The following is a 26,407-nucleotide window of genomic DNA, read 5'->3' on the forward strand; positions in this document are numbered from 1 at the left end:
TGTCTGCCTCATAAGGCAATGCAACAGATTTAAACACACCTCACCTCTCCCGCACACTCAACACACCATCACAATGCTCCAAGAAGTAAGTGATGAGATGAACAACAAAATTTGTACAAAGGAAATGGAAAACTGGAAGGCTTTTGAAATAACACTTTGGCACTCCACCGACACTTTTAGACTACAAAATATTCAACAGTATCACTAAATCACAAAAATGCACTTCCAAGACCCACGCCACCATCACCCCCAACACCCAGCACATCACTTCCTACAAAGAACAAGCAAACACTCTTATAAATCACTATAAAACATAAGTCACAACATGCACAGGGTCTGAAAAACAAACCTCTCAACACTGGTCGTCCTTTTCTCCCGATCACAATGCAACCCGCTCCACTCCAGAACAGATACTAAACATCTACAAAAAGAACCCTACAAGCACGGCCAGATGGTATCAGCAACCTGCATCTAAAACATTAAGGACCACAAGGCATCCAGACCCTGACAAACATCAGCAACTACTCATCTTCACACTGCAGCATTCCCAGTATTTGGAAACATGGAACAGTCACAATTGTACCTAAACCAAACACTGACCCGACACTCCCTTCTTTGTACAGACTCGTAACACTACTTAGCACACCATCAAAAATAGGTGAATGTCTCATTCTCAAAAAAAGTCATTCCCCATGTCCCTCTTGCACGGATTCAAAGCAATGCATTCTACAAGCACCTTGCTGACTAATCTCACGCGACGAGTATCGAATGGCATTAACTCCAAGACACCAGCTCAGAGTACACTTCTCACAACAGATATGTAAAGCAGGAGATGCCATCCCGCGATGCAAAGTAATCACCAAGGTAATGAAAATGAATATGGAGAACAATACTAGATGCTGGCTTGCCAATTATTTATACGGTAGGTAAGCAAATGTTTTATTCCACAGCAAGTCATCATGGGCAAGAAATTTCCCTAACGGAGCTCCACAGGGCTTTCTTCTGTCAGCCATACTCTTCGACCTATACAGACATATTCTCACACCCCATCCACCTACAAACATTACCTCATTATGCAGATGAAATCACCAAAGTAACCACACACGTCGTTGCAGACACAGACTGCACACTGCAACAGGGCATCCTCTACACGCTGCAAACTTGCAAGGACAACAAGCTGAAGATTGACCCAGTCAACTCCAGCACCACACTCATCAGCAGTAAACATGACCACAGGTACTCCCCCCACATCACATTTAACAATCTAGGCTACATGTGCCACATACACCCGCTGTTAAGATTCTTGGAGTGACAATTAACACAGGACTCACCTTCAAGGACCATGTACATCACGAGGCAGTGCATCCTCAGACTCAATGCAACAAGGGAACTATAAGGCCACACATTAGGGAACAAAAAGAAATACTCTCCTTACTCAAGAAACATTAGATGAGTAATGTCATTTGCCTCCCCCGCATGGGCTCCCATCCTATCTAATGTTCGCTACAACATATTACAGATCATATAGAACAATACTTTATGCATCACCACTGGTTCCACGAAAATCACCCCAATAGCTTATTTGCAATCTGAAACGAGAGTCCTCCCTGTTAGAAACTACCTCGATATGAGGGGCACACAATTCTCTGCAGGAGCCTTCTTCAATACACAACACTCCTGTCCTTATATGAAAGAAACACACAACACACCTAGGCACATAAAACACTCACCACACAAACATTATCAAACCCTCTACAACAATATCTCACCTCCAGATATTCCAACACTAACAATGAAAAAACACCTGCCTACTGTATTCACGTGCAGGACAATACAACACCTCGGTCACAGCACTATACTACAACCCACCCCCCCTCCGGACAACCACCCATCGGAGGTGTCCTTAAATTGAGCTGACTGATTTCACTTAGCTTCACTCAGAGCAGGACATCACCCAGGCCTCCTCAATTAATAGCTTAAATTAGAAGACATTATTTATGGGCAGAGAAACACACCAGGTTTCTCAGCATTTGAACATCAGCCAACAGAGAAGAGTGGGAAGTAGAACAGGTGCAATGTTAAGTGAACTTTTGTCCTTGGGTGTACCTAGGTGGCACCTCCCCGACTGCCTTACTCCCCTTCTCCACCCAAGCCTGGAGAAGAATAAAAGATCCTAGTCAATTTTTGCAATAAACAAATCTCTATTGCAGTGGTTCAGTAATATCACAGATCATTGTCTTTGGTATAAATTTTTCATCATAATACTAACTCAAGATTGGCCATAAAGTGTCAGGAGTGGAAATAAAAACATAAAGTAACAACCTCATACTCAAATCATGCTCAGGAAAATTTGTGAGTAAGGTACCTGGAACTTGGCCTTCATTTGGGGAGTGAAGCGATTGACCCAGTCACCAGTGGCACCTGTAGGGAGAGAAGAACACAGGATGAACACTGAGAACACTGCCACTTGAGAACACACTATATTCAGTTTAAATTCACCTGATGGAGCCACTCTTACAACTTGAAAACTAAGTCACAGTTGTGTGAATTTAGATGAAGTTTAGTAATTAGGTTGACATGAGCCTCCTTCATTAACAGTTAAATTGACCTTCCAATCTGACTTCACTTGGCCATCAACTGGGCTGCAAAGGGTTATGGATCTTTATCAGGTAAAACAAGCTATTTCACCTTTATCTGTGGGCTCACCTTAATCTCACCCAGCTTATATCTACCTATTTCTAGTAAAGGGTGGTCCATATATTACACCATGGCCCTTATTCTTGTAACGGAAGGCCCCTAACACATTTTTCCAAGTGGTTTGTTTATTACACCTTACTGTACTCACTGGCTTGCATCCATTAATAAGGTCAGTGAAAACTACGACGAAGACAGGAATGATGATGATGATGATGATGTAACGAAAATGATGATTACCACTAAGACGAAGACAAGGATGATGATGATGACGATGATGATAATGATGATGTAACGACAATGATGATAACTACTAAGACGAAGACAGGAATGGTGATGATGACGATGATGATAATGATGATGTAGCAGCAATGATGAACACTAAGACGAAGACAGGGATGATGATGATGACGATGATGATGATGATGGTAATGATGGCAATAATAATGATAATGATGCCAAAGGTGACAACGGCAGTGGACGATGATGATGATGATGATGATGATGATGGTAATGAAGGCAAGGACTTTCGTAAATAGGACTTTTTCTCAGTAACTGCCGAATTATCAGATCTAACAAATAATCAGCTGCAGAATTATTGGACTTTTAAGGCAATAATAATTATAATGATGACAATGATGATGATGACAATGACGATAATAGATAAGAAGAGGATGACTAAGATTATGATGACAACAACGATGACGCTAATTAAACTCACCCTTCCTCACAAAATCAGCCTCTCTCAGCACCAGTCCAGGCGATTCCGGGATGAGACTGTAGTTGGTGGCAGGTCTGGCCTTCATGTTGGCGAAGCTGGAATGCTGGGCCACCTGCAGCAGCTCGTCTTCCGTCAGGCCTGTGGCGAGGAAGTGGTCCAGGCGCTGAAGTTCCCTCAGCGGATCCTTGTTCATTTCTTCGTAGTATAGCCAGAGGAGGTTTGGGTGGGTGCGTTTTGCCCATGCCTCACTTAAATGACTCCAATATGGCCCTAGCATAACTGAGAAGAAGAAGAAGAAGAAGGAGAACAATATGAAAAAGAAAGAGAGAAGGAGAAGAGAGGGAAAGAAGATGAAGGCATGGGAGAAGAGATAGGGGAAAGAGAAGAAGAAAAAGGAGAAGATGAAGAAGGATTACAGCAACTTATACCTATTCAACTGCATTTAAAATCAACATCAACAATCATTCATTAATTTCTGCAAAGTTCCATTCTTCATTCTCTCTCTCTTCCCCTCTCTCTCTCTCTCTCTCTCTCTCTCTCTCTCTCTCTCTCTCTCTCTCTCTCTCTCTCTCTCTTCTTACCTAAATCTCGGCACCACAAATCCAGGAACTCTTCCAGGTCGCCCTTGAAATATACTGACTTGATGAGCCTTTGCTGGTGGTAGTAAGACACACACACGTCACCCGGATGTCTAGCCACATATATCACCTACGAATGAAAATGAAAACGATTATCATCATCATCATCATCATTTTCATCTCCACCATTTTGATTTCAAAAGAAGAATTAGATGGCTTAAGTTTGTCTTTGTCGACAACGGTAGGAACGAAAACAGATCAAAATTAGCAGTTTGATAGAGAGAGAGAGAGAGAGATTAAAGTTAGTTACCTAATCTTTTTGTGTAGCCAGAACAAGGAAGCTTCGTCATAACTATTAAAAGTATTTTTTTAAATTATGGCTTTATGGTCATCACCCACAATGTGGGGCATTAGGCCAATGAGGATTGGGAATGCAAGTCACCACCAAATTCCACCAGTGCACATAATCACCAATGTAGGGGGCCAAGTGGGATGGGAGCATGTATAGTATAAGCTCGTAGATCGGATAGACAAACCTCCCCCCTGGCAATCAGAATGGGTGGAATCCCCTCACCCAGGTCAGCCATCTGGAGCAAATCATAGAGGTTGGAGTAGGTTGTGGCTCCGAGCTGATATGACCGGATGTGGGAGGTGAGTGTCAGGAGGCGATGGTAGGAAGATGCATCTATCCGACCTTTGTATTCCAAAATAGTAGGGTGAGATGGGTTGCCTTCCTTCACCTGAGGAGGGGACTACTCATCCACCTCCTCCCCAGTCAAAGAGCAGGTTGATGCATCCTCAGGCATGGGTACAGAGCCAGAAGAGTCCTGCCCTCCTCAGTCTCTGATGGCGGGTGGTGTACTTCAGCTGTGGTCGTAGCCATGTCCTGTTCCAGTGCTGGGTTGGTGATCTGGTTGGCAATCTTCTGATTAAGTGAGGCATCCAGCCTCAGCCTCTTCTGCAGTGTCATACGGCAGGCAGCAGGTTATGGCTGCCTGGCCCAGCACTCCCGTTGGTGAGGAACAGAGTGTACATCGTGTGCGAAGCACTCGGGGATGACAAGGAAAGGCACCCCATTTTCCTAAAAGATCTTAAAGAGAAGAATGTGCAAAGCCCCCTTGTAACCCCCACAAAAAGCCTTCACTGTATGGATGCACATCTCCACGATGGTGTTTATCTTCCCAGGACTCCCAGGGTCCCTGCCCTGGCTTCCCCAGGCCATGAGATGCCACTGTGCGTAGGTAGTACCCTGCATGGCCACACCTTCCAGTCCAGTAATATCCCGAGACTCAGGACCTTTGGGAGTCTCAAAGAGACAAAACTCCACCAACTCACCATCCCTGAGGGAGGCACTGGAGATGCCAAGGGTTTGGTGCAATAACAGTCTGGCGGTGCATGAAAACATCAGCAACAGTAACCTAGCACTTGATGAAACCTTACCCCACCCTGACACTGAACCAAACCACAGTTCCCCTGATCTTGGCCACCAGAGACTGAGGTCTGCCATTGGCCCTCCTCAACGGGTCACAGGCAGTAGCAGGAGATGCATCTTCCACCATTGTTCCTCCGGTTCTTGTTCTCTTTCTGCTTTCTCAGCTCCTCCTAGCACCAGCAATGATCCTATTAATGGTATAGAAGGTACTGTATGTGCAATATAAACAAGATATGAAGACCTATGGTAACTGCTTGTGTAACATCAACAAGAAATCTGAAGAGAAAGATGTCAAAGAACTCATTTGTAAATTCTACTTTTGTCCCACTAACTAGCTATCCATATGTTTAACCCGCCCTGTGGTAGTGCCATTTTAAAACGGTCTGATGTAATTGCGCGTGTAACTTGCAATACTTTGGTGATTTGTACAAACAGCTAGTTAAGGAGTTTATTACGAGCTCTGACAAAAATAGTCTGCCCTTCCTGAGTGTCTGCTCAAAACTGACCCAGTAATGCCTTCGCCCAGGCTTGGGCTCTGGGAAAGCGTGCTAGGTCAGCAAGTTAAGTGGGGGCATGTATGCATTGGTGGGGGGGCATATATACATCGGGGGTAGACATATTGTCGGGGGGGTACACTACTCACCTGGGTAGCTGAGATGGTGTCTTCTGACACCAGGAGGTATATGGTGTTTGATTATATTGCTAAGGCAGGGTCGGGGAGGTTTGTACAAGGGATAAGTATGATACAGGGGCAGTAGGGGAGACATGGCCATGTTTAGGGGAGGGAATTAGAAGGATATATTCATATAAGGTATACAAGGATTAATAGGTATGTGTCCAGTAAGGGTCGAAGTTATACATAGACATAATGGGAATTATACAATAATATCTTGATACAAAAATAAACAAGGAGTAGATATGAGGGGAGGCAGTGGCTCAATTGGTAGAGGTGGCCTGTAGTCCTAACGGACCCAGGTTCGATTCCCGGCTGGGGCAGGGAACAGTTTAAGGATTTGAATTTCATTAAATCAGGCTTTACTGATCTACCAGAAGACCCGCCGACATGTCGTAAAAATACCCCCGCTAATACCAATACACAAGTCCTGTATGAGACAGCCCTAGCATGTATTCAATATGGACGGTGGGTGTTAGCGCCGAAGTGGTGACATGTAGAGGTGTATGGTATGTAGGTGGACTGCTGGGCCTTGATAGCAGGCTATGAAGCCTATGCCCAGAGTCGGACACATAAAAAAAAAAAAAAAAAAAAATGAGGATTTTTTTTTTCTTCGTTCATTTTTTTTTTTTTTTTGCTAGTTTCTGTAGGATACACTGTCACTCAGTAATGCATTAAAGAAATACCATCATTTTCTAGTAGGAAGAGTTCTGTTCACAGTTTGGTTAATTGTCAGATGATATCGTTAGTCACTGAATGTTAGGGCACTAAGTACGGGGAGTTTCTACGTCGTGTGTAGGGTGTACTATACCTGGAGCGACTCTGATTTCTTGGAGTCGGCGTTGCATTTTCCTGACACAACAATGCACTGCACATATGATGAGTAGAAAATCTATGAAAGCGATAACCAAAGGGGGAAACACAACTGTTGGATGAACCCATGAACGGCTGAAGGCCAGAGAAAATTGATCCATAATGAAGTCACTGTCATTGAGGAATGTTAGCATGCGCAAGTTAGGGGAGGTGACGGTAATGTTGGCAGATGATAGGGTTGAAGGCATGTCGATTGGTTGAAAGATGTCATAGGAGTGTTTACGAACAGCTTGGTGATAGCGAGTGGCGTAAGTGATGACAGACTCTGATTTGACGGTACAATAGTCTGGTGCTTTGTAAAGACGTCTACTGGGGACGGATCGAACCGAAGAACCAGGACACATGATTGTGACAGAGATGGGAACAACAAAGAAGAAGTACTGGACATGGTTGAGGTGAGCATGGTGGACCGGGAGTTCAGGAGCTGGTACAAAGGAACAGGCCGAGTAGATGGAATGGTTGCGAACTAAAGCAGACTCACAGGTTGTAGTGCTGCTAGGGAAGATAGCGAAAAGGTGGGCAGCACAGAGACGTGAGGTCGGAGTAAGGGAGGAACATTTCTGGAGGTCTGTGGAAGAAAGGAAGGCAACTGAAAGATGATCATGGGAGAGGAGGAAATATTCTGAAGGAACAGATACCTGTAACAAGGAGTTGTTGAGGCGGAAAGGGAATGGAATGATGAGGTCGAAGAGACCTCGTTTCACACGAGAACGACCAACGGGTGTCTGAATGGACAATGTGTCATTGAGCTCAGTGAATTTGTTACTTATATATTGCAATTGCCAGGAGAGTGGTAGGAAAAGGTTATAGAGATACTGATTTGGGTTGTGTGTCCCCATGATGGCCGTGAGATGGGTCTTGATTCCGTAGAGCTGGTGCACGTAGGCAGGTAGGGCAATGGCAACGTCGGCCAGGGGTGCAAGATCGTAGCGTGGGAGACTACCTCGCCTCCTGAGCCGACCAAGGCCCCGGGACGTACTCCACCATCGTCCTGACCCGACACAGACCCCAGGAGGGTCAGCACTGCCAGCAGGTAGATTGCTAACATCGTACCTAGAAAATCAGGGTAGAGTTAATGGGAGAGGTCCTGAAGAGGTTGATGGGCAGAGCGCAGTTTGGACCGATATTGATTGATTGATGAATGAGTAGGTGTAGGTGGAAATGAAGGAGACTGAGGGATAGGTGGAGATGGAGGAGATTGAGGGATGTGTGGAGGGGAAGGGGGGTCAGGAGGTTGTGTAAGTGACTCTTCCAACACAAGGCCACAGGGTGCTCGCTTTAAGTTATCGACGTGGACCCATCTGGTGTCCATAGTGGACAGGTCCTGGAGGTAAAATTTGTTGCCTTGTTGAGTGAGGACGCGGTGGGGCCCTGTAAATTTGTCATCCAGCTTAGAGGAACGCGTATAGGAATGAGCAAAGACAAGATCGCCTACACTGATAGTGATAGGAGAGGCAGATTTATGTTGGCGCTGCAGCATGTCCTCCTGAGAGGAAGCCAAAGTGGATTGGACATACTAGTGAATGGTTTGGAAGTTGGTCAATTTTAGTTTAACATAATCATCCATGTTGTAGATGGGTTCTGGCTTTGAGGATAAGAGAGAGTATGGGAGGTCCTTGTCAAAACCAAAGAGGACGAAGAAAGGAGATTCGGCAATGGATGCATTGATGGAGCTATTGATTGAGGATGCCACTTGGGGAATCCAGTCATCCCAGAACGAACTATGGGACCCTAGATGTCTAAGGCACTCTAAGATTTTTCGGTTGTGGCATTCTACAAGGCCATTGGAAGCCGGATGGTTAGGTACGACATTGCACTTACTGATATGAAAGCGGCGACAGATCTCATCTAGAAGGCTATTGTTGAACTCTGTACCGTTGTCAGTAAGAATGGTATGAGGGGTACTGAACGGGCAAATTACGTGATCTACAAAGGCACGTGCAACGCTCTTCGCGGTCTTGTCGGAGAGGGGTACGAGGACACAGTAGCAGAAGAAGTGGTCGACCGCTACGAACAAGTACTCAGAGCCGGATTCCATGAGAGGTAGTTTTAAGAGATGGATTGAGACAGTTTCCCATGGTCGTGACAGGATTGGGTGTTGTAAGAGCGGTGCAGGTAAGCCGGTTGATCCTTTGTGGCGGTGGCAGGAGAAGCAAGAGTCACAGTGGGCATTGATATCGCGCCGCATGGTTGGCCAATAGTATTTGAGACGTGCTTGGCGCAAGCATCGGTCTTTACCTGGATGGGAAGCTTGAGGGGTATTATGAACAATGTGAAGAACCGTTGGTATCAGGGCAGTGGGGACAACAAGTTGGCGTACTTTGCGATTGGGCATGTCTTTTCCTATTAGTAGTGTTTTCCTGTACAAGAGATCATCATCTAGCATGAACTCATCTAGTGATACTGGCAGAGTAGGTAAGGTCGAGGCATCGCCAGATTCTAGGAAATAAATGACTTTGGACCACATAGGGTCTTGGCGCTGAAAGTTTCAAACAACTTCTGATGTTAGTGTAGTGTTTTCAGTTACTTCGGGCTGCATTGATGTTATAGCTGCTGCTACGTGACGTGATAGAGCGTCTGTGACTACATTACATATTGAAAAGTGAGATTGAAGTCCTGGATGATGACGGACCATCTAGCTAGCCTACCTGTTAGGTTGCGGTTCTTGAACAAATCACATAGTGGAAGGTGGTCTGTTTGGATATGCACTGGATAACCATAGACTATATCTCTGAAATGTTTCAAAGACCGGACTACCGCTAGCGCTTCGAGATCTGTGACACTGTAGTTACGTTCAGCGGTTGTAAGGGTGCGACTAGCATATGCTATTACGCGCTTCCTTGGTGCTTCATCGAGTTGCATCAAAACGGCACCAAGTCCAGTGCCTGAGGCGTCTGTGCAGAGAAGGAAGGGTTTGGTATAATCAGGGAATGCTAGAACAGGGGCATTTACAAGAGCTGTCTTTAGCTTTTGGAAAGCCTGTGACTGGTCGCTAGGCCAAACAAAGGGCACATTCTGCTTGAGTAAGTGGGTCAGAGGAGCGGTGATCTTTGCATAATCCCGTATGAATCGACGATAATAGCCACTGAGGCCCAGGAAACTTCGTACAGCTTCTGTAGTGATAGGTTCTGGGAAGTTAATAATCGCTTTAGTTATATCTTCATTAGTATGAATGCCTTGTGCATCTACGACATGGACCAGGAATTTGATTTTCTTTCGCAGGAATTCACATTTACTGAGATTGATTTTCAGGCCTGCGAGCTGGAGGCGTTCAAAGACTTGCTGGAGCTTGGTAAAATGGTCAGGGATGGATTTACTCACAACAATGATATCATCTAGGTAAGCAAAAAGAGAGTGTTCCATCATACCGCTGAAGACTGAATGGATAAGTCGCATGAACACGGAAGGAGCATTTCTCAGACCAAAAGGGAATCTCTTAAACTGAAAATGTCCGGAAGGGGTGCTGAAGGCTGTAACTGGGCAAGAGGACTCTTTCATTTCGACCTACCAGTAACCGCTGAGGAGGTCTAAAGATGAAAAGACTACGTTATTTTCACCAAGGGATTCTAGCAAATCAGTGAGGACGGGTAACGGGAAACGGTCTGGAATGGTGACAGAATTGACCTTACGATAGTCGACTACTGGTCTAAAGTTGCCATCCTTCTTTGGTACTAAGAAAAGTGAGCTTTTCCATGGACTGACGGAGGGTTCAATAATGTCCTGGTCTATCATGTTCTGTACCATTTGATCCGTCTGCTTTCTCTAGCTGTGAGGAAATCGAAATGCTGGTATGTAAATCGGCTGAGTTCCTGGTAGTAGTTCAATCGAATGTTTGACAAGGTCTGTTCTGCCCATCGGTTCACCGGGTAAGGCAACCACGTTTCTGTACGAGGTCAGAAGGTCGAGGAGATGAGGTGTATTTTCTGGGAAATCCGTGCAAGTGAGATGTGAGAGCATATCGGGTGAATATGTCGGTGCAAATCCCGTAGAGTTAATAGTACATACCCGGTACACAGATTGGTGTACTACCATCAGTCTGAATAATAGGAACTGAGGAATCCTGGCACACCTTTACGGCCGCTGGGTATACTAGGAAGTCTCCAATCTTTACACCACTTTTAAGTTTTAGTGGAGCATTTGTGACTGAGCAAGTACAGGTAGCATAAACTGTCCTCTAAGACTGTACACCACGCTGACTCATAAGTCAAGCCATTCACACAACACGTCTCAGGTAGTGTTAGTACATCCACTCCTTCTTTCGCACCGGCAACACAAACAGAGACTTTGGTGAACTCATGCAGTAACAAAATTGTGCACGTATTCGTTACTGCACGTTTCGTCTCTGCGTGTTGGAGAAGATCATTCACACTGTGTGAGGTAGGTAACCGAGACATGTCTGAGTCAGCGATAGTGTTGTCAGGAGAGTAGGTAAGAGCCATTTCCGAAGGCTGAGAGGATGTATCAGTAGACATTGAGGAATTTATGTCCTTGCTCGCAGTCAGTAAAGGAATGATCTCTGTGTTTTCAGATGATGATGGTGGTGGTTTGGGCTGGTCTGGACTTTTTGGTAGTGGTAGGGACAGAGGTAACTGAAGGACTGATTTGATCGTAAGAACAGGACGGGGACATTCCATACTGTATACTGGGAATCCAGAAATGTCTATACTACCACAGGCAGGTAATAATGCAATGGAGTTTCGTGCCATGGTGGAGGAGACAATAAGGGCATCTGCGGGATACTGCAAGTCATTAGTGACATGAAATTCAATTGGGATAGGGTGCAAATCTCTGTGTAGTTTGACTTCTATGGTGACTCTTCCCTTAACCTTAAACTCTGAGCCTTCGACACCACATAGGTGAATGTCTGGTGGTTCTAGGAAACTGATGTGGTTGTGATGTCGTTGAATAATATGTAAGGAATTGTCGGAGATCAGATATACTATAGATCCTGTGTCCAAGAAGAATGACATTGGTATGTCATGACTGCATCCGAGAATGACTAAACCCGAGGATGTTATGGGACCAACATGGTGGATGAGGAGTTGGGTTTCTGGTTCTAACATGATATTGGGCCGATACAGGTGCGGTGCTTCCCCCGACTGGTGGCGGTTGAGGTAATGACATTCCTCAGTGGTGTGAGTCGTGCTGGATTTGTGGTACTTGCATGTAGGACGACGGGAGCAGGAAGGCGTACGCTGTCTGGTTTGGGAGTGAGAACGTCTGTATTTACAGTCGCAACTGGATTCTCGATGTCCAGGATGACCACAGTGCCAGCAAAGAATCGAAGATTGTCTGTTCCGTCGGACGCTAGATTGATCACGACCTGCGATAGGAGAACGATGCGTGGCAGGTCTGCTGCGTGTGGTGGGACGGGAGCGAGATTGGTCTGGGGTAGTGGAGGTGTGACAGACTGAGGAGGCCAAGGGTTGGGTGGTGCCCTGACGCGTGTAGTTCGAACCTGTTCTTTCATGAATGGCTTTAGTGACCTGAATAATTTTATCTCCTGGACTGAAACCTATTGCCAAGGCTAGCTCTCACTGTATAGGAGTAAGCCAGTGAAGGAATCTCAGGTAACCGATTAAGTCAGCAAAGTTGGTGAGTGAAACCACTGGAATGCCATTTTTGTGTTCTAACCATTTCGTGCCTACCAGTAATTGGAGCATCTCGCTACTAGTTGCTTTCATGGCGGCGGCAGCTTCGCGGAGCTTGGCATGTTGTGCTGGGACCCTCAAGTCCTCATCCATTTGGTTTAGGAGATTAATGAATGCCATGAGAGACGTGGTATTTGAATGCTGGCAACAAAGGCTGATGAGTTCCGTACCAAAATCAGCAAAGGTATTAATGCTATCGAAATGGCCTGCACGGATCACGGATCCGATGTCCGATTTGCTGTGGTGCAAGTGACCCATGAGGTAGGCTACTTTGAGCGATTCATCGGTAATCTGCCGATTGTGGATGTCGGTTTCGACTTCTCGGAGGAAATCATAGACAGACCAAGTTGGGTCCTGGCTGGTAAATTTGGGACGATTGGTATCGTCGAGATAGATAGACTGTGGAGGGGTGGCCATGGCTGGAAGTGCGGAAGTGTCGGAAGGAGAGGAGTGGGAGAGGGAGAAGGTAGTGGTAGTTAAGGGTGAGCAAGACGGGGTATGAAGTGAGGCAGGAGAGTGAACGATAGGGGAAAGAGTAGAGGAAGAAGAAGGGAGTGTAGAGGTAGGGGTAGAGGAAGAGGTATCTGGATTTACGAGTGTAGGATGGGTAGTAAGTGGTTCTGCGGGAAGTGAAACGGGAGTCTCAGGTACAGGTCGGTGGTACTCCTTGCCACTTCTTAAGTGAGTGATCATGTCAGAGTCGGCAGATGGTGTATGATCAGGTGATGTGTCCAGGTTGAGAGGGCTGGTGTTAAGTGGTTAATGGAAGATGAGATGAAGGATGAAGATGGATATGTAGGTGGAAATGTATAATATAAAGATGAGAGAATGTTATACACGAGTAGGTGTGAAAACGAATGAAGGTGAGGGGATGGAGGGTTTAAATAAAAGGCGAAGGATGAGATGGATAATAAATAACGTAGGTGAAGATGAAAACAGGGTAATGGAAGTGAGATGGAATATTTACAAAATATCCAATCCGTGAGAAAATCGAGGATAATCTCTATAGAAAGGTAAGGTATACTATAGTTACACAGTAGAGACGGGATTGACAAGATGTATGATGTGCAGATGAGGCTGGGCGTAGCGGGGCTGGGGCGGGTCAGCGCTGGAGGGACAGCCGGTCGGAGATGAGAGTGGCTGGGGACGAGACTGGAGCGATATGTTGGATGAGCCTTAGAAGATGGGGAAATTCTCTCTGAGCTTAAGTCGAGACAGGAAGAGATGTTCCGATGAGTCACCGGCAGGGAGTTGCGGTCCTAGGAGGCTCACTTAATGCAGACTACATGTGAGGGCAGGGTGTGGCGGCGTCGGGCCCAGTGGTGAGTGTGAGGGCAGATGTTGGTACAATGCAGGTGTAGAGCTGTTGAGTTGGAAATTCAGAGAATGGCGGTGGGCAGACAGTGATAAGTGGCAATGTGGGGGCAGGATTTATGATGAGTTTGGAACAGGTGCTGGGAACAGGTGAAACAGGTGCATAGGTCGGCAATGGTGACACAGCCAGGAACAAGGTGTGTGGGTGGGGTTGTTTGAGAGGTGAGCACTGGTGAGAGAAATTGTACAACTGGAGGCGCAGCCGGTTATTACACCGCGAGAGGCACTGAAGAGGGGTGAGGCTGTGAGATGTGAGACTTTGTGTATCTGTTGGTGTTACTAAATAGTGTAGGAGGCGGTCAGAATCTGATGATCCGAAACACCGCTGCTACCAAATGTAACTTGCAATACTTTGGTGATAGAAACTCCGTATACAAACAGCTAGTTAAGGAGTTTACGTGGTCAGTGCCAGTGCCGTTTTAAAATGGTCTAAAATAAAAAAACTTCACTGTGACTGCATTTTTCAAGATTCGCAGGTAAAAATTGGCAGGCATGTAAGGTAACTGGTCCTCTACCATCCCCCAGGCTGTCAAGGCAATACACTCACTCGTTCCCCGCCTCACACTTGCTCTGCCTCACTCTGCCTGCGTGCCTCACCCAGTGCTGTACATAGTGAAGGCATTTTGTAAATATTGTCATGTAAGTGTAAGTTGTAAATATTTTCTTGTAAGTGTAATGACTATGTAGTGAAGTCAAGTTGTAAATACCTTCTTGTGAGTGCCAGGACTGTACATAATGAAGTCAGGATGTACCTATCTTCAAGTAAGTGTAAGATAATGCATTCACAGTGAGAAAGACATGCAAATTGTGATAGATGCTGAAGTAATAAGTAATCAGAAAAGTGTACTGAACATTGCTATACCTTCCCAGCATAAATACCTGAGTATACCTGACAGAAAATGGCTTTCTCTCACGCATGTGGTGAGCGTGAGAGAGTGGCTATACCTGTAGACGAATGTGCCGGACTGAATAAAACCCATTTCCGAGCCTTGGTCAGCATTTAAACGGTGAAATCCGTTGTTTCCACATCAAAACCTATCATTTTAGCCAAAAAAAAAAAAAAAAAGGTCGAAAAATGGCCGGCACTGAGGTGACCCATAGGGCTAAAAATAGCCGGCACGTGACGGGTTAACTGCAATCATATTCCTTTCAGATCAAAAGACAGACCAGAGCTGAGTATCTGGAAATGTACATCTTTAATCCCTAAACCGCGAGGTTGTTTTGTCACTCCTTGCGTGTCCTGCAGTGGTATTCGCGCTCTAACAGACTTTGTAAAAATATTTGCCAAAAATCAGTTATTAGTCCTAGAATATAATTAAATATGCCTATGGCACATACCTTCAGCTTTCTCCTGGGATGTTTGTTAAGTCTTCGTTGAGTACCCTAGGACTTGTGGAGACTTCTGAAGTTGGGTAACGAAGTCCCCACTTTACACTTCCCGACACCCCTTAATATGATTAGCACAGCCTGATATCACTAGAAACACTATTCTATAATTTTCAAAATAGTTTGGAATCCATACTCCAAAAAAAAACACTGTGAAATCAATGAATATTACGAGTGTGTACCAACTTCCCACTTGCGCTCATTTGCCGCTGGTATTCTGTCATTTATTATTCATAAAAACACTCACACTTTATATTTCTATTACTATATAATACCTATATATATATATCTGCAATCTTTATCCATAAGTTTCCTTCAGTAATAGTAGTTTATTGTCACCGTAGGCATTCAATTTCTCTTTCAGTAAAATATGTAGCATTCACTTTCTCGTCCTCCATACTAGTGTTGAGAGCAAATCTGTCACTTTCACTTTCATAACTATTCATACATGCTAGAGTGAAACTTTCACTTTCATTACTCCTAGTATATATACTCGTATTCTTTTATTACTACTCATTTACATTTATATTTACATTCTCTATTTTACTTACATTTTTTACATTTCTATTTTATTTACACTGTGTTATGCACTGTCACTTGCAGTAACTTATAAAACTATTTTCCACTGTTCACTTATATTTACATTCATTGCTTTCACTTGCTGTTTACACATTATTTACACATTATTTACATTTCCACTAGCACTGTTATAGTCACCAGAAAGATCGTAGTCACTGTCCATCATTTTCATTGATAAATTACCCAGTTCACATTCCAAAGCAGTCACTTAGCCCTTTACCCCTTTCCATATGAGGTTTAGTAGGGGTAGAGGTCACAGGGCCCTTTGCATAGGGCTAAAAAGCGGCGGAATTGGACAGGTGCAAATCCGAAGTGGTTTCACCTTGAAAGACGAAAGTAAACTGAATGCTGTGGTGGCCTAGGGGCAGTGAAAGGCTGACAATGTCAGCGTGGTGACAGCTGCTAATATATGCACAATGAAATGATTGGCAGGAAATCTAGACAATACATAATAAATTAGGTAGTTCCAGGTGAATGTAAATATCACTTAGGCTTCTCCCTTCCTTTCATATATATTTTTTTATTATGAGAATAGCTTATACGGCATATTTCAAGGGGAAATAAACAGGGAAAATTAGCGAACAAGTGCACCTGAGATGCTGTCAGGTGATAATTAGCCAATTCCAGGTGTATGACACTATTACTTACCTTGTTTCTTTCTTGTATATATTATTTTGTATAAGAATAGGGCATAGGATTTATTTCAATGGATGAGATCAGTGGAAAATTCCGGGGAAGATTTACTTAGTGCACCACGGCCGAGCAGGCTAAAGGAGAGGGTAATGGAGGGGAGGTACGGAGGGGAGTCAAGAATGGGGAAAAATGTTTAAATTGTCAACAATGGATGAGAGTACAGATGAGATTAGGAGTGCTGACTAGTGTTGGACATTGGCAGTACTGATAGATGATACAAGCCACCACTTGAAAGCACCGGATGAATTCAAAATAACACTGAATCACAAAAGTGACGCCCTGTGGTATGATCCCTTGCTCCCAAGCGTCACGAAAGTGACACCCCATGGTTAAGGGGTTAACCCATCCCATCCAGGTGTCATGTATACATGTCCTCCCACGGCCATCCGGGTTACATGTATACATGATCTAGTAATTCGCGCCCTTGACTGAATATTCAGATGGTTATTTCCACCACACACAGTCCCTGGCAACCCTCTGGCATGCATCCCAGTCATGCTCCAGTTGCCTGCATACCTCTGTCATGGATAGACCTATGCAAAAAATTTTCCTGTGACCAGACCCTCAGGTGAGCCCCCTCAGGTGAGCCCCCTCAGGTGCTGACTTCAACACCAGTGAAGTCTAAAGGCCCCAAAAGGAAAGACCTTAGTGATAGTGCAATAGGGAGGGAGTTGGACCTGCCATTATCGCCAATAGTGAGTGAGGAAAGTGACTCCTCCTCTGACAAAAGTGACCTCACCATGCTGAGTGTGAAAATGTATGTGTCTGATGAGGACAGTGACTGTGAGTTCTCCACAGTGCGGTGAGTTCTTCCCTCTACACCATCATCGGACTTTTCTGTTGATGAATAAGGGTCAGATGATATTGATGATCCTACAGAGGGGGATATTCACACAGTGGAGAAGATGGAAGAGGAGGTAGGGAGTGAAAAAAGGGAGGAGGTGGAGGATTGTGGGAGGAGGAAACGCCATAGGCTGAGCCGTGCACCAGTGCATGAGTCACTGCCTACCACAGAAATTTCCACCCATCCTTCCTCAGCACTAGCCTCTCCCACATGGCTTGCATCTGTACCAGCCTCATCACATGCCTTGCCACACTGGACTTACTCCCTTCGTGCCTCACCATGCCGGCCTGCCTCACCATGTGCCTTGCTATGCTGGGCTGCAGAGGTGTATGGTATGTAGGAGGATTGTTGGGCCTTGATAGCAGGCTGTGAAGCCTATACCCAGAGTCGAACACATAAAAAAAAAAAAAAAAATGTGCCTCGTCATGCTGGCCTGCCTCACTATGTGTCTAGCCATGCCAGCCTGCCTCACCAAGTGCCTTGCCATGCCAGCCTGCCTCACCACTTGCCTCGGCACGCTGGCTTGCCTCACCACATGCCTCATCACCACAGCTACGAACATCAGGGTATGTTGGTGCGGGTGCATGCCATCAGACTCATACCCAACCACGACTATCACCATCACCACCACCACCAGGATCACTGTCACTAGCAGCATCACCATCACCACGACCATCACCTGCCTAATCTAGTGATGAGTCAGTGGACTTGTCAACACGCCGCCATGCTAGGGACCATGGCAGGGCATGGGGCAGGCCAGGGGCATGGCAGACAAGGCAGGAACCAAGGGTAGGTAAATTTGAAACTTTTGCCTGGGAGGAAGGGACGGGGTTTCAGACCAAGGTTCCTATGTTTGATGTGCAGCCAGAATTCCCTTCTAATCCATCTTCTGCTGTGGAATTCTTCCTTGCTTTTTTCACAACAGTAATGATGGATTTCATTGTGAAAAAAGTGAATGTATTCACGGAATTCTGCTGCCACTGGGGTGAAACCTCACACATAAGGGAGAGGGTGAAAATGAAAGAATGGGGAGTGACAAATGTTAGTGAGATGTATGTTTGGCTAGCACTGACAATGTTATTGCCTCATACAACAAAGCACGGTATTCATGATTATTGACTTTTGGATGATGTTGCAGCAACCCAGCATTCGGTAAGTATATGTCATGGGACTGCTACCTTGACATGCTCAGGTACCTGCATTTTTCCATGACTATGGGCCCCCATCCAAATGATAGGCTGTGGAAAATTAGCTCAATTCTGGAAATGATGGAGAAATTTTGATTGAATTTCAGGCTATTCCAGAAGGTTGTTATCGATGAGTCACTTGTTCTGTTCAGGGGACGTCTTGCCTTCATTCAGTACATTCCCTCAAAGAGACATCATTTTGGAATAAAGTTTTTTGTTTTGTGTGATTGCAAGACTGGTTACGTATTACATTTTACTGTGTACACAGCGAGTGATGTGGTGTTATCGAAGGACGATCCCCATGGCTTCTCTGGCTCAGTTGTGAAGAAGCTGATGGACAAGTACTTCGGTGGCAACCATATCCTGTTCACAGCACCAAGCCTTGCAGAGTACTGGGAAGAACACAAAATTGGATAGTGTGGCACTGTCTGTGCAAAGAGGAAGCATTGGCCGTCCTTTCCCAAGGGCACCGTGAAGAGGAAATGCAGGACCTTGAAATCGGGTAAACTCCTTGCTATTCACTGGCATGATAAGAGAAAGGCAAATGTTCTCTCCATGGTCCATGAAAGGAAGTTGGTTGACACAGGCAAGGTCGATATGAGAATGAGGCAGCCAGTCTTCAAGCCTGGTACTATCATTGACTGTATAGTGAAAATGCGACTCGTCGATAAATCTGATACACAGATTGGCACCATTGACGGTCTGAGGAGGTGCTGTAAGTGGTATAAGAAGGCATTCGTACATGTACTTGGCATCTGTGTACTGAATGCCTTCATTCTATAGAAGGATGTTAGACCAGCATATCCCTCAGACAGTTTGAGAAGGGTGTAGTTTGCGGCCTTCTGGAGTGATATGACCAAGTAATACCTTCTGTGAAACGGAGGAACGGTGTACAGCAATTGGCTGACCGGCTGCAGTGCAGGGACTACTTCAGTAGGCATTACATGGAAGCACTGCCTCAAACACCTGCAGGCAAAGAAGCCTACTGGCATTGCTGTATTTGCACCAATTCATTGCGCCGACCACAGCAACGCCATATGACAAGATGGTGGTGTGCTGAATGTGTGGTGGCACTGTACACTAACTGTTTCTTTGATTTTCTCTCAAAGACCGAGTGGTAGAAGTCTGGGTATTATGCATAAATTAGTGTTAGTTTAGTACATACTGGTATGTTGTTTTTTTCTGTAATTAGAATAAATGATTTTATTGCTCTGTGTATATTTATGTGAATAATGGAAGCAGAAAGTTTCATTCATGATCAAGTCGTTGCCTCATTTCATATTGAAAATATTTGTGTTTATGCATATTTGTTATACTGAAAAAGTACATAACACAGGAAAGAAAAAAAGTCATAATGGTAAGTCTTTCCGATTATGGACAGTACGTGAATAACTACATTGTTCACATTTTTTTTTTTAGGTTCTTTGTAGTAATGATTGTAGCTGTAGTGGTAGCAGTAGTGGTTGTATGTGTAGTGGTTGTATGTGTAGTAGGTGTGGTAGTAATAGTAGTAGTCAGGACTCCATATAATAATAATACAAATCATAATAGATAGCATGATAAACAGATGTAGGAATCTACATTATCATAATACAACTCATAATAGATAGCATAATAGATAGGAACACCAGTAAAGCTAGGTGTGGGAATGGGAAATATGTCAGCAAGAGTTAAGCAAAAGAATGCCGGAGGGCACTGGTAGCACTATAAACACACAAACAAACACAAGCTTCTAGAACCCGTACATAAGGGTTATACACGTGACACAAGCCCTCCTAGAGATGGAAGGAAGAATTAGAGAGTCAGAAGGGGGCTAGCTACAGAAGTGAGAGACGATAAAAAGAAGAGGGATCAAGTGAGAAGTTAGCTAGAATATATACGTTCCTGTGTACACACAGTGTTCAACTTAAACTTTCTCTTTGAAGATAATAAACTACTATCAAGACCCAGTATCCATCTTTAACTTTTCCTGTCTTCGATTACACGATAACTAAAATCAATCTCAAGATTCACATATTATAGGGTCAAGATCCATATATTATAGTTGGTGGCAGCAACGTATGAGCCAGCACCTACAAACCGTCACTTCTACAATCAATTAAACACAAGCGGGTATGCAACCACAACGAATAAATCACAAGAGGAAAGAAACACAAATCAAGCAAACGAAGAGTGAGATACGGCTACCTGACCCCAACCCTCCTCTCGACAACCGCCCCCCAACTCCGTCTCCATCACCACGCTGACGTAGGAGTCAAGACGACGGCAACAAATACCAAAGCCCGCATTCACAACTCATCCTACTCATCCATCTTCACTTGGGTTTCTCATCGCTACTCATTTACTCACCATAGCTACAAGAGTGTGGGAAGTTGATGTTGCTGTGCGTGTTTGCTGAGACAACCTCACGTCAATCAACGTGTGTCTGACACCATGCACCTCTCACCCACTGCTTTGTTATTCATCTTTATCCACACATTCCTACTCATACTCATTTATTCTCAACAGGTATTGAGTGGGAATTCGACATTGTATGGTGAGGTTCGACTGTGACTGGCCATTTTGCACTGCAGTCAACACTGAGATCACCAAGCCCTGGAATTTCCGGGGGTAACATCATCTATCAACACAGCCCTGGAGTTCCCAAGAGTGAAATCATCTATCAACACTGCACTTACCTCCCGGGACCAACATCTTCTATCAACACGTCTATGAGTCTCCGCCAGTGACATCATCTGCCATTCAAGTGGGTGATTATACCTTACTAATTTCTTCCCAGTGCTTTGGGCATTCATGGATTTAGAGAAAGCATATGATAGAATTAATAGGGAGGCTTTGTGGACTGTTTTAAGATTGTATGGACTTGATGGAAGGTTACTAAAAGGGCTGAAAAGTTTTTATGTAAATAGTAGAGCGTGTGGAGTGGGAAATGCTGTGAGTGATTGAATTTCTGCGAGAGTGGGGCTGCGACAGGGATGTGTGATGTCGCCTTGGTTGTTTAATATTTACATGAATGGTGTTGTAAGGGAGGTGAATGCAAGAGTTTTAGGTGGAGGTCTGAGTCTGATGAATGTTGATGGTGGAGAGTGGAATCTGAAGCAGCTGCTGTTTGCAGATGATAATGCACTGGTGGCTGATTCAGAGGAGAGATTGAGACAGTTGGTAGAGGAGTTTGGAAGGGTGTGTGAAAGGAGGAAATTGAAAGTAAATGAGAATAAGAGTAAAGTGATGAAGTGTACGAGGTTGGTAGATGGTAGAGGGATGAATATAGTTTTGAATGGCGAGTTGCTCGAGGAGGTAGAGTGTTTTAAATATCTAGGGTCACATGTTGCTGTGGATGGAAGAAGAGATGCAGAAGTGAAGTTTAGAATAAATGAAGTAGGAAAGGTGCTGGGAGGAATGAAAAAAGTGTTTAAATGTCGTTAGCTTAGAATGGATGTAAAGAGAAGGCTGTATGAGGGTGTTGTGGTACCGACTGCGTTATATGGGGCTGAAACATGGAATATGGGTGTAGTAGAGAGGAAAAGTTTGAATGTAATGGAGATCAGGTGTCTGAGGAGTATGTGTGGAGTGACGCGTATGGATCGAGTGCAAAATGATGAAGTGCGAAGGAGAACTGGAGTTGTTTGGGAGATGGCTAGTAGAGTTGAGCAGAGGGTGTTTCGATTGTTTGGGCATATGGAGAGAATGGATAATGAGCGATTGGTGAAAAATATAACTAGATCTGATGTGAGAGGTGTAAGGCTGAGAGGAAGACCACGAATAGGATGGATGGACACTGTGAAGAGAGCGCTGGATGCGAGAGGGATGTCTGTTGAGCAAGGAAGAGTGGCTGTGCATGACAGAAATAAATGGAGAGAAATTGTGAATGAATAAGCGATGACGTAGCCCTGAGGGGATATTCTCCTGCATTTGGTCTGATCAGCTACTCAGGTCAGGTGCGGGTAAGGGGATGGGTCTGTTATGATGTGGCAGGGGTAAACCAGCTCTGCTGTTGGGCCCTGCTGTGGATGTCACTGATTGCATTGCGCATTTGACCCTTGTGCGGTGTGGTGCGGTGAGGATCTGTCCGTTCTCCCCTTTGGGGCTAAGATGCGAATGAATGTGTTTGAATTGATGAGTAAATGGGGAGTGTGTCGTCCTGTCTCGGCTATCTTCCTTTCCTTGGGGGAAGCAGTCTAGGTATATAGATAGAATAGCTTTACAATTAGGTACAATCACCTCCTTTACTTATTCATACTTAATACCTTTCATTTAATAATACTCATTTACTCATCTATTCATTTAACCCGCGGCGTCCCGGGGATGTACTTCCACGTCCTCACGTTTTGTCACAGCTAATCCCGGCGACGTACTTCAACGTCCTGCAATTGCAAGGTTCATAATTTCCACAATTTTCAAAATTCGCGCGAGATTTTCGTTTCGCCCGGGTACCCAAGCCTCCCCTACCTGCCGCCAGGCAGGCAGCATCCTAGACCCCGCGTGACCCGTGCTCGCCCTTGTCTCGGTCACTCACCTGCTAGCAGTGACCAGGTCAGACATGGCGCGGAAAGGTCTCTCAGACGAGGAAATCGCATCCGTCCTGGAAGCCTTCACTGGAGACAGTGATTCTTCACTCGATGATGATGTGGTGGATCGCGATTACGTCCAGCCAGAGGAAGAAATAAGTAGCAGTGATGAGGAGGTCCCTTCGCCCCGAAAAACGCGGTATGTGACATACCGTAAGGCAAGGGAAGGCCAGCCTGCTCCCCAACCACGTGCGCAGCTATCTCTCCATCCCGAATCTGATGAGGACGAGGATGAGGACGATGAGGATGACGGAGGCCTAGGACGTGATATCGCCGCGTGGTTGGGAAAAGAGAAAATATCACCACGAGGATCAGAAGGTGGGGCGAGACGACACATAAGGTATGGTGAAAGTACTTTGTCTGGGGAAGTGGCAAGTGGTGTGGTGGGATTGCTGGGAGAAAGGGAAAGTGTTGTGGCAGCAGCGCGGGGTGAAAGTGAGAGTGGTGTGGGGGTAGTGCGGGGTGAAGGGGCAAGTGGTGTGAGGGAGGCAGCACGAGCACGTGGTGCTCGTAGGCCTAGGGGAGAGGAGGTTGAGTCACTCCCCAGCACTTCTTTCGCCCCTGAATATTCCCAAACTTCCTCCCCACAGCCCCAGGATGTGGGGAAAGGAAAGAAAGGGAAGGGAAAGGGTAAAGGAAAAGGGAGAGGGAAGAGAAGTGAGAGTGATGGGAAGGCAAAATGACGCTCATGATAATGGTAAGGCCAGTCAGTAGGTGCTAAGTCAAATATAAAGTTGAAACGGGTGTTATTTTTTCAGAAAAGTAATGTATAAGATGAGAATTAGTGTAAGTGGAAAGAATTGTTATCAAAACTACACCCACTGTGTAAATCTGGTCAGTAAATATGTGATAGCAAGGAAATAAAGTGGAAACGGGTGTAATGTTAGCATGAATAAAACGTATAAGTTGAACATTAGTGTAAGTTGTCATAATTGATGTCACGAGTACACCCACATTCTGGTCAGTAAGTATGTGATAGGAATTATATACAGTGGAAGATGTTGTAATGTTAGTAGTAAGGTATTTTATAAGTTGAATACTAGTGTAAGATGAAACAAATGATATTGCGATAACACTCCCTGTGTAAGTACGCGCAAATATGATGCTCAGTTCCATCGTAAGTTCAGAAATGATGTGATATCAATTATATCAAATGTAAACATGTGCAATGTTAGTGGTGAATTATTATATAAGTACAAAAATAGGTTGTAAGTTGAAATAGTTGTCATAGCGACTTCACCGTGTGTGTTATTATGCGCTATTATTACGCTATATATTTACGTAAGACCTGAAATAATCTCAAAACAGTTCTATAAAGTTGAAAAGTGTATAATTATATTAGAAAAGTATTATGTAAGTAGAAAAAGCACAATACGAGTTGAAACAACAGTCACAGCGAGTTCACTCACTACGTAAATAAGCGCTAACATTACGCTAAATGTTATCAAAAGGCCTGTGAATACGTAAAAACAGTTCAATAAAATGTAAAATGGTATAATGTTATTGTAGAAGTATTATGTAAGTAAAAAAAATTATATGTATCATGATTTTAGAGTGTTAGCGATTCATCGTGACCAAGTTGGCCAATTTTGCTCGTTTCGCACGATGGTACAATGCTTATTTCTGCTCTATTTTTGTATAAAATCCAATATACTCTTTTATCACATGTTTTTATGTTTGTAATAAATTCATTTCTACTTACTTTCATTGGTTTCCCAGACTTATAATACCATAGAAAACGTTTGAGGCTCAGACCGCCTAGGGAGAACACGGGGCTAGGTGGGACCAAGGCATACCTGGTTAAGCTAATTAGGGACCCCAGGGACCAATTTCTTTGCCACCGACCATTGTTTCTGACCAAAAGCGAAAGTTTAAGCAAAAAAAAAAAAAGTAAAAAAATGGTCGGGATTGGGGGGTACCAGTGGTCGAAAAGTGGTCGGGACGGGGCGGGTTAACACATTCATAAAATAAGTGTTTCATACAGGGGCATCATTTGGCTAGAGAGGCGAGGGGCACTCGCCCCCCCAAACTTTCTGAGCGTGACTCCAAATCAACTACAGTTATTGAGAAATAAAAAAATATAAGGTTAACACCGTGAAATTAAAAATAATTTGTGTTTAGCCTCAATATGTTTTGAGTGAAATATATATATATATATATATATATATATATATATATATATATATATATATATATATATATATATATATATATTGTGTGTGTGTGTGTGTGTGTAATAATCACAATAATTTACTGGGTATATTAACCTGCCCCGTCCTGTCGACGTATGGGTACATTGCAACGTTTTGCATTTGCCAGTCCCGGCGACATACCGGTACGTCGTGCCATTGCAAAGTGCATAATTTCCACAATTTTCAAATTTCCCACTTGATTTTTGGTAGTATCGTCGCTTGACCTTCCCCTACCTGCCACCAGGTGGGGACACTCGGCGACCCCACGCGACCCGTGCTCACCCGCGGCTCGTTCACTCATCTGTTAGCAACAGTCCTGCTCAGACATGACGATGAGATGTCTCTCAGAGGTCGAAATTCAAGCCACCCTGGACGCCTTTACAGGACGACGAGGTTGTTGACAAAGATTATGTGCAGCCAGAGGAGGAGGAAACCACCAGCAGTGATGAAAAAGTCCCGTCCCCCAGGAAGCGGCAGTACGTGACTTACCGTGCTACTAGAGAGGGGCAGCCGGCCAAAAATCCAAGTGCAACACCCTATGCCCAGCCCCAACATGATGTGGAACCCGAATTTGATGACGAGGATGAGGATGTGGATGAGGACGGAGCCGTGGGACGTGCTGCCACGTGGTATGGACGTCAGGTGATTACTCATCGTGGCCCCGAGTGCACACCACATCAGACGAGCAGGTATGGGCCTAGTATTTTGTTTGGGGAGGTAGGAAGTGTCGTGGAGGGAGTGGGGAGTTAAAGGGAAAATGCAGGGAGGAGTATGGAAAGTGAGAGTGGCGTGAGTCATCGCTCTCCCTAGGTAGTGTGAGGCGGCGGGGTGTATCACGTGGGCGAGTGCGGGTGCGTTCTGTATCATGTGGGGTTGTGATGGAGGGGGAAGGTGGGGAGGAACCACTCCCCAGCACGTCTTATGCTCCCCAATATTCCTGAACTTCATCCCCACAGCCCCCT

The 26,407-nt window shown here is 44.8% G+C and overlaps 1 protein-coding gene across 1 annotated transcript in view; it reads right to left on the reverse strand.

The window, feature by feature from the left end:
- Positions 1-1,333: 1,333 nt before the first annotated feature.
- Positions 1,334-26,407, reverse strand: part of LOC145396031 (sulfotransferase 1C4-like) — a 50,978-nt gene continuing 25,904 nt past the window's right edge. Inside the window, exons 3-6 of the mRNA XM_080269495.1 lie at positions 3,997-4,123; positions 3,416-3,694; positions 2,366-2,421; positions 1,334-1,390 (exon numbers count right to left, since the gene is read on the reverse strand). Of these exons, the coding sequence (XP_080125621.1) occupies positions 1,334-1,390; positions 2,366-2,421; positions 3,416-3,694; positions 3,997-4,123 (519 nt within the window). The remainder of the gene's footprint in view (positions 1,391-2,365; positions 2,422-3,415; positions 3,695-3,996; positions 4,124-26,407) is intronic.

Source organism: Coenobita brevimanus, chromosome 34 (assembly GCF_032717465.1).
Source record: "Coenobita brevimanus isolate Jiangsu-jjx chromosome 34, ASM3271746v2, whole genome shotgun sequence".
Classification (NCBI taxonomy): Eukaryota; Metazoa; Arthropoda; class Malacostraca; order Decapoda; family Coenobitidae; genus Coenobita; species Coenobita brevimanus.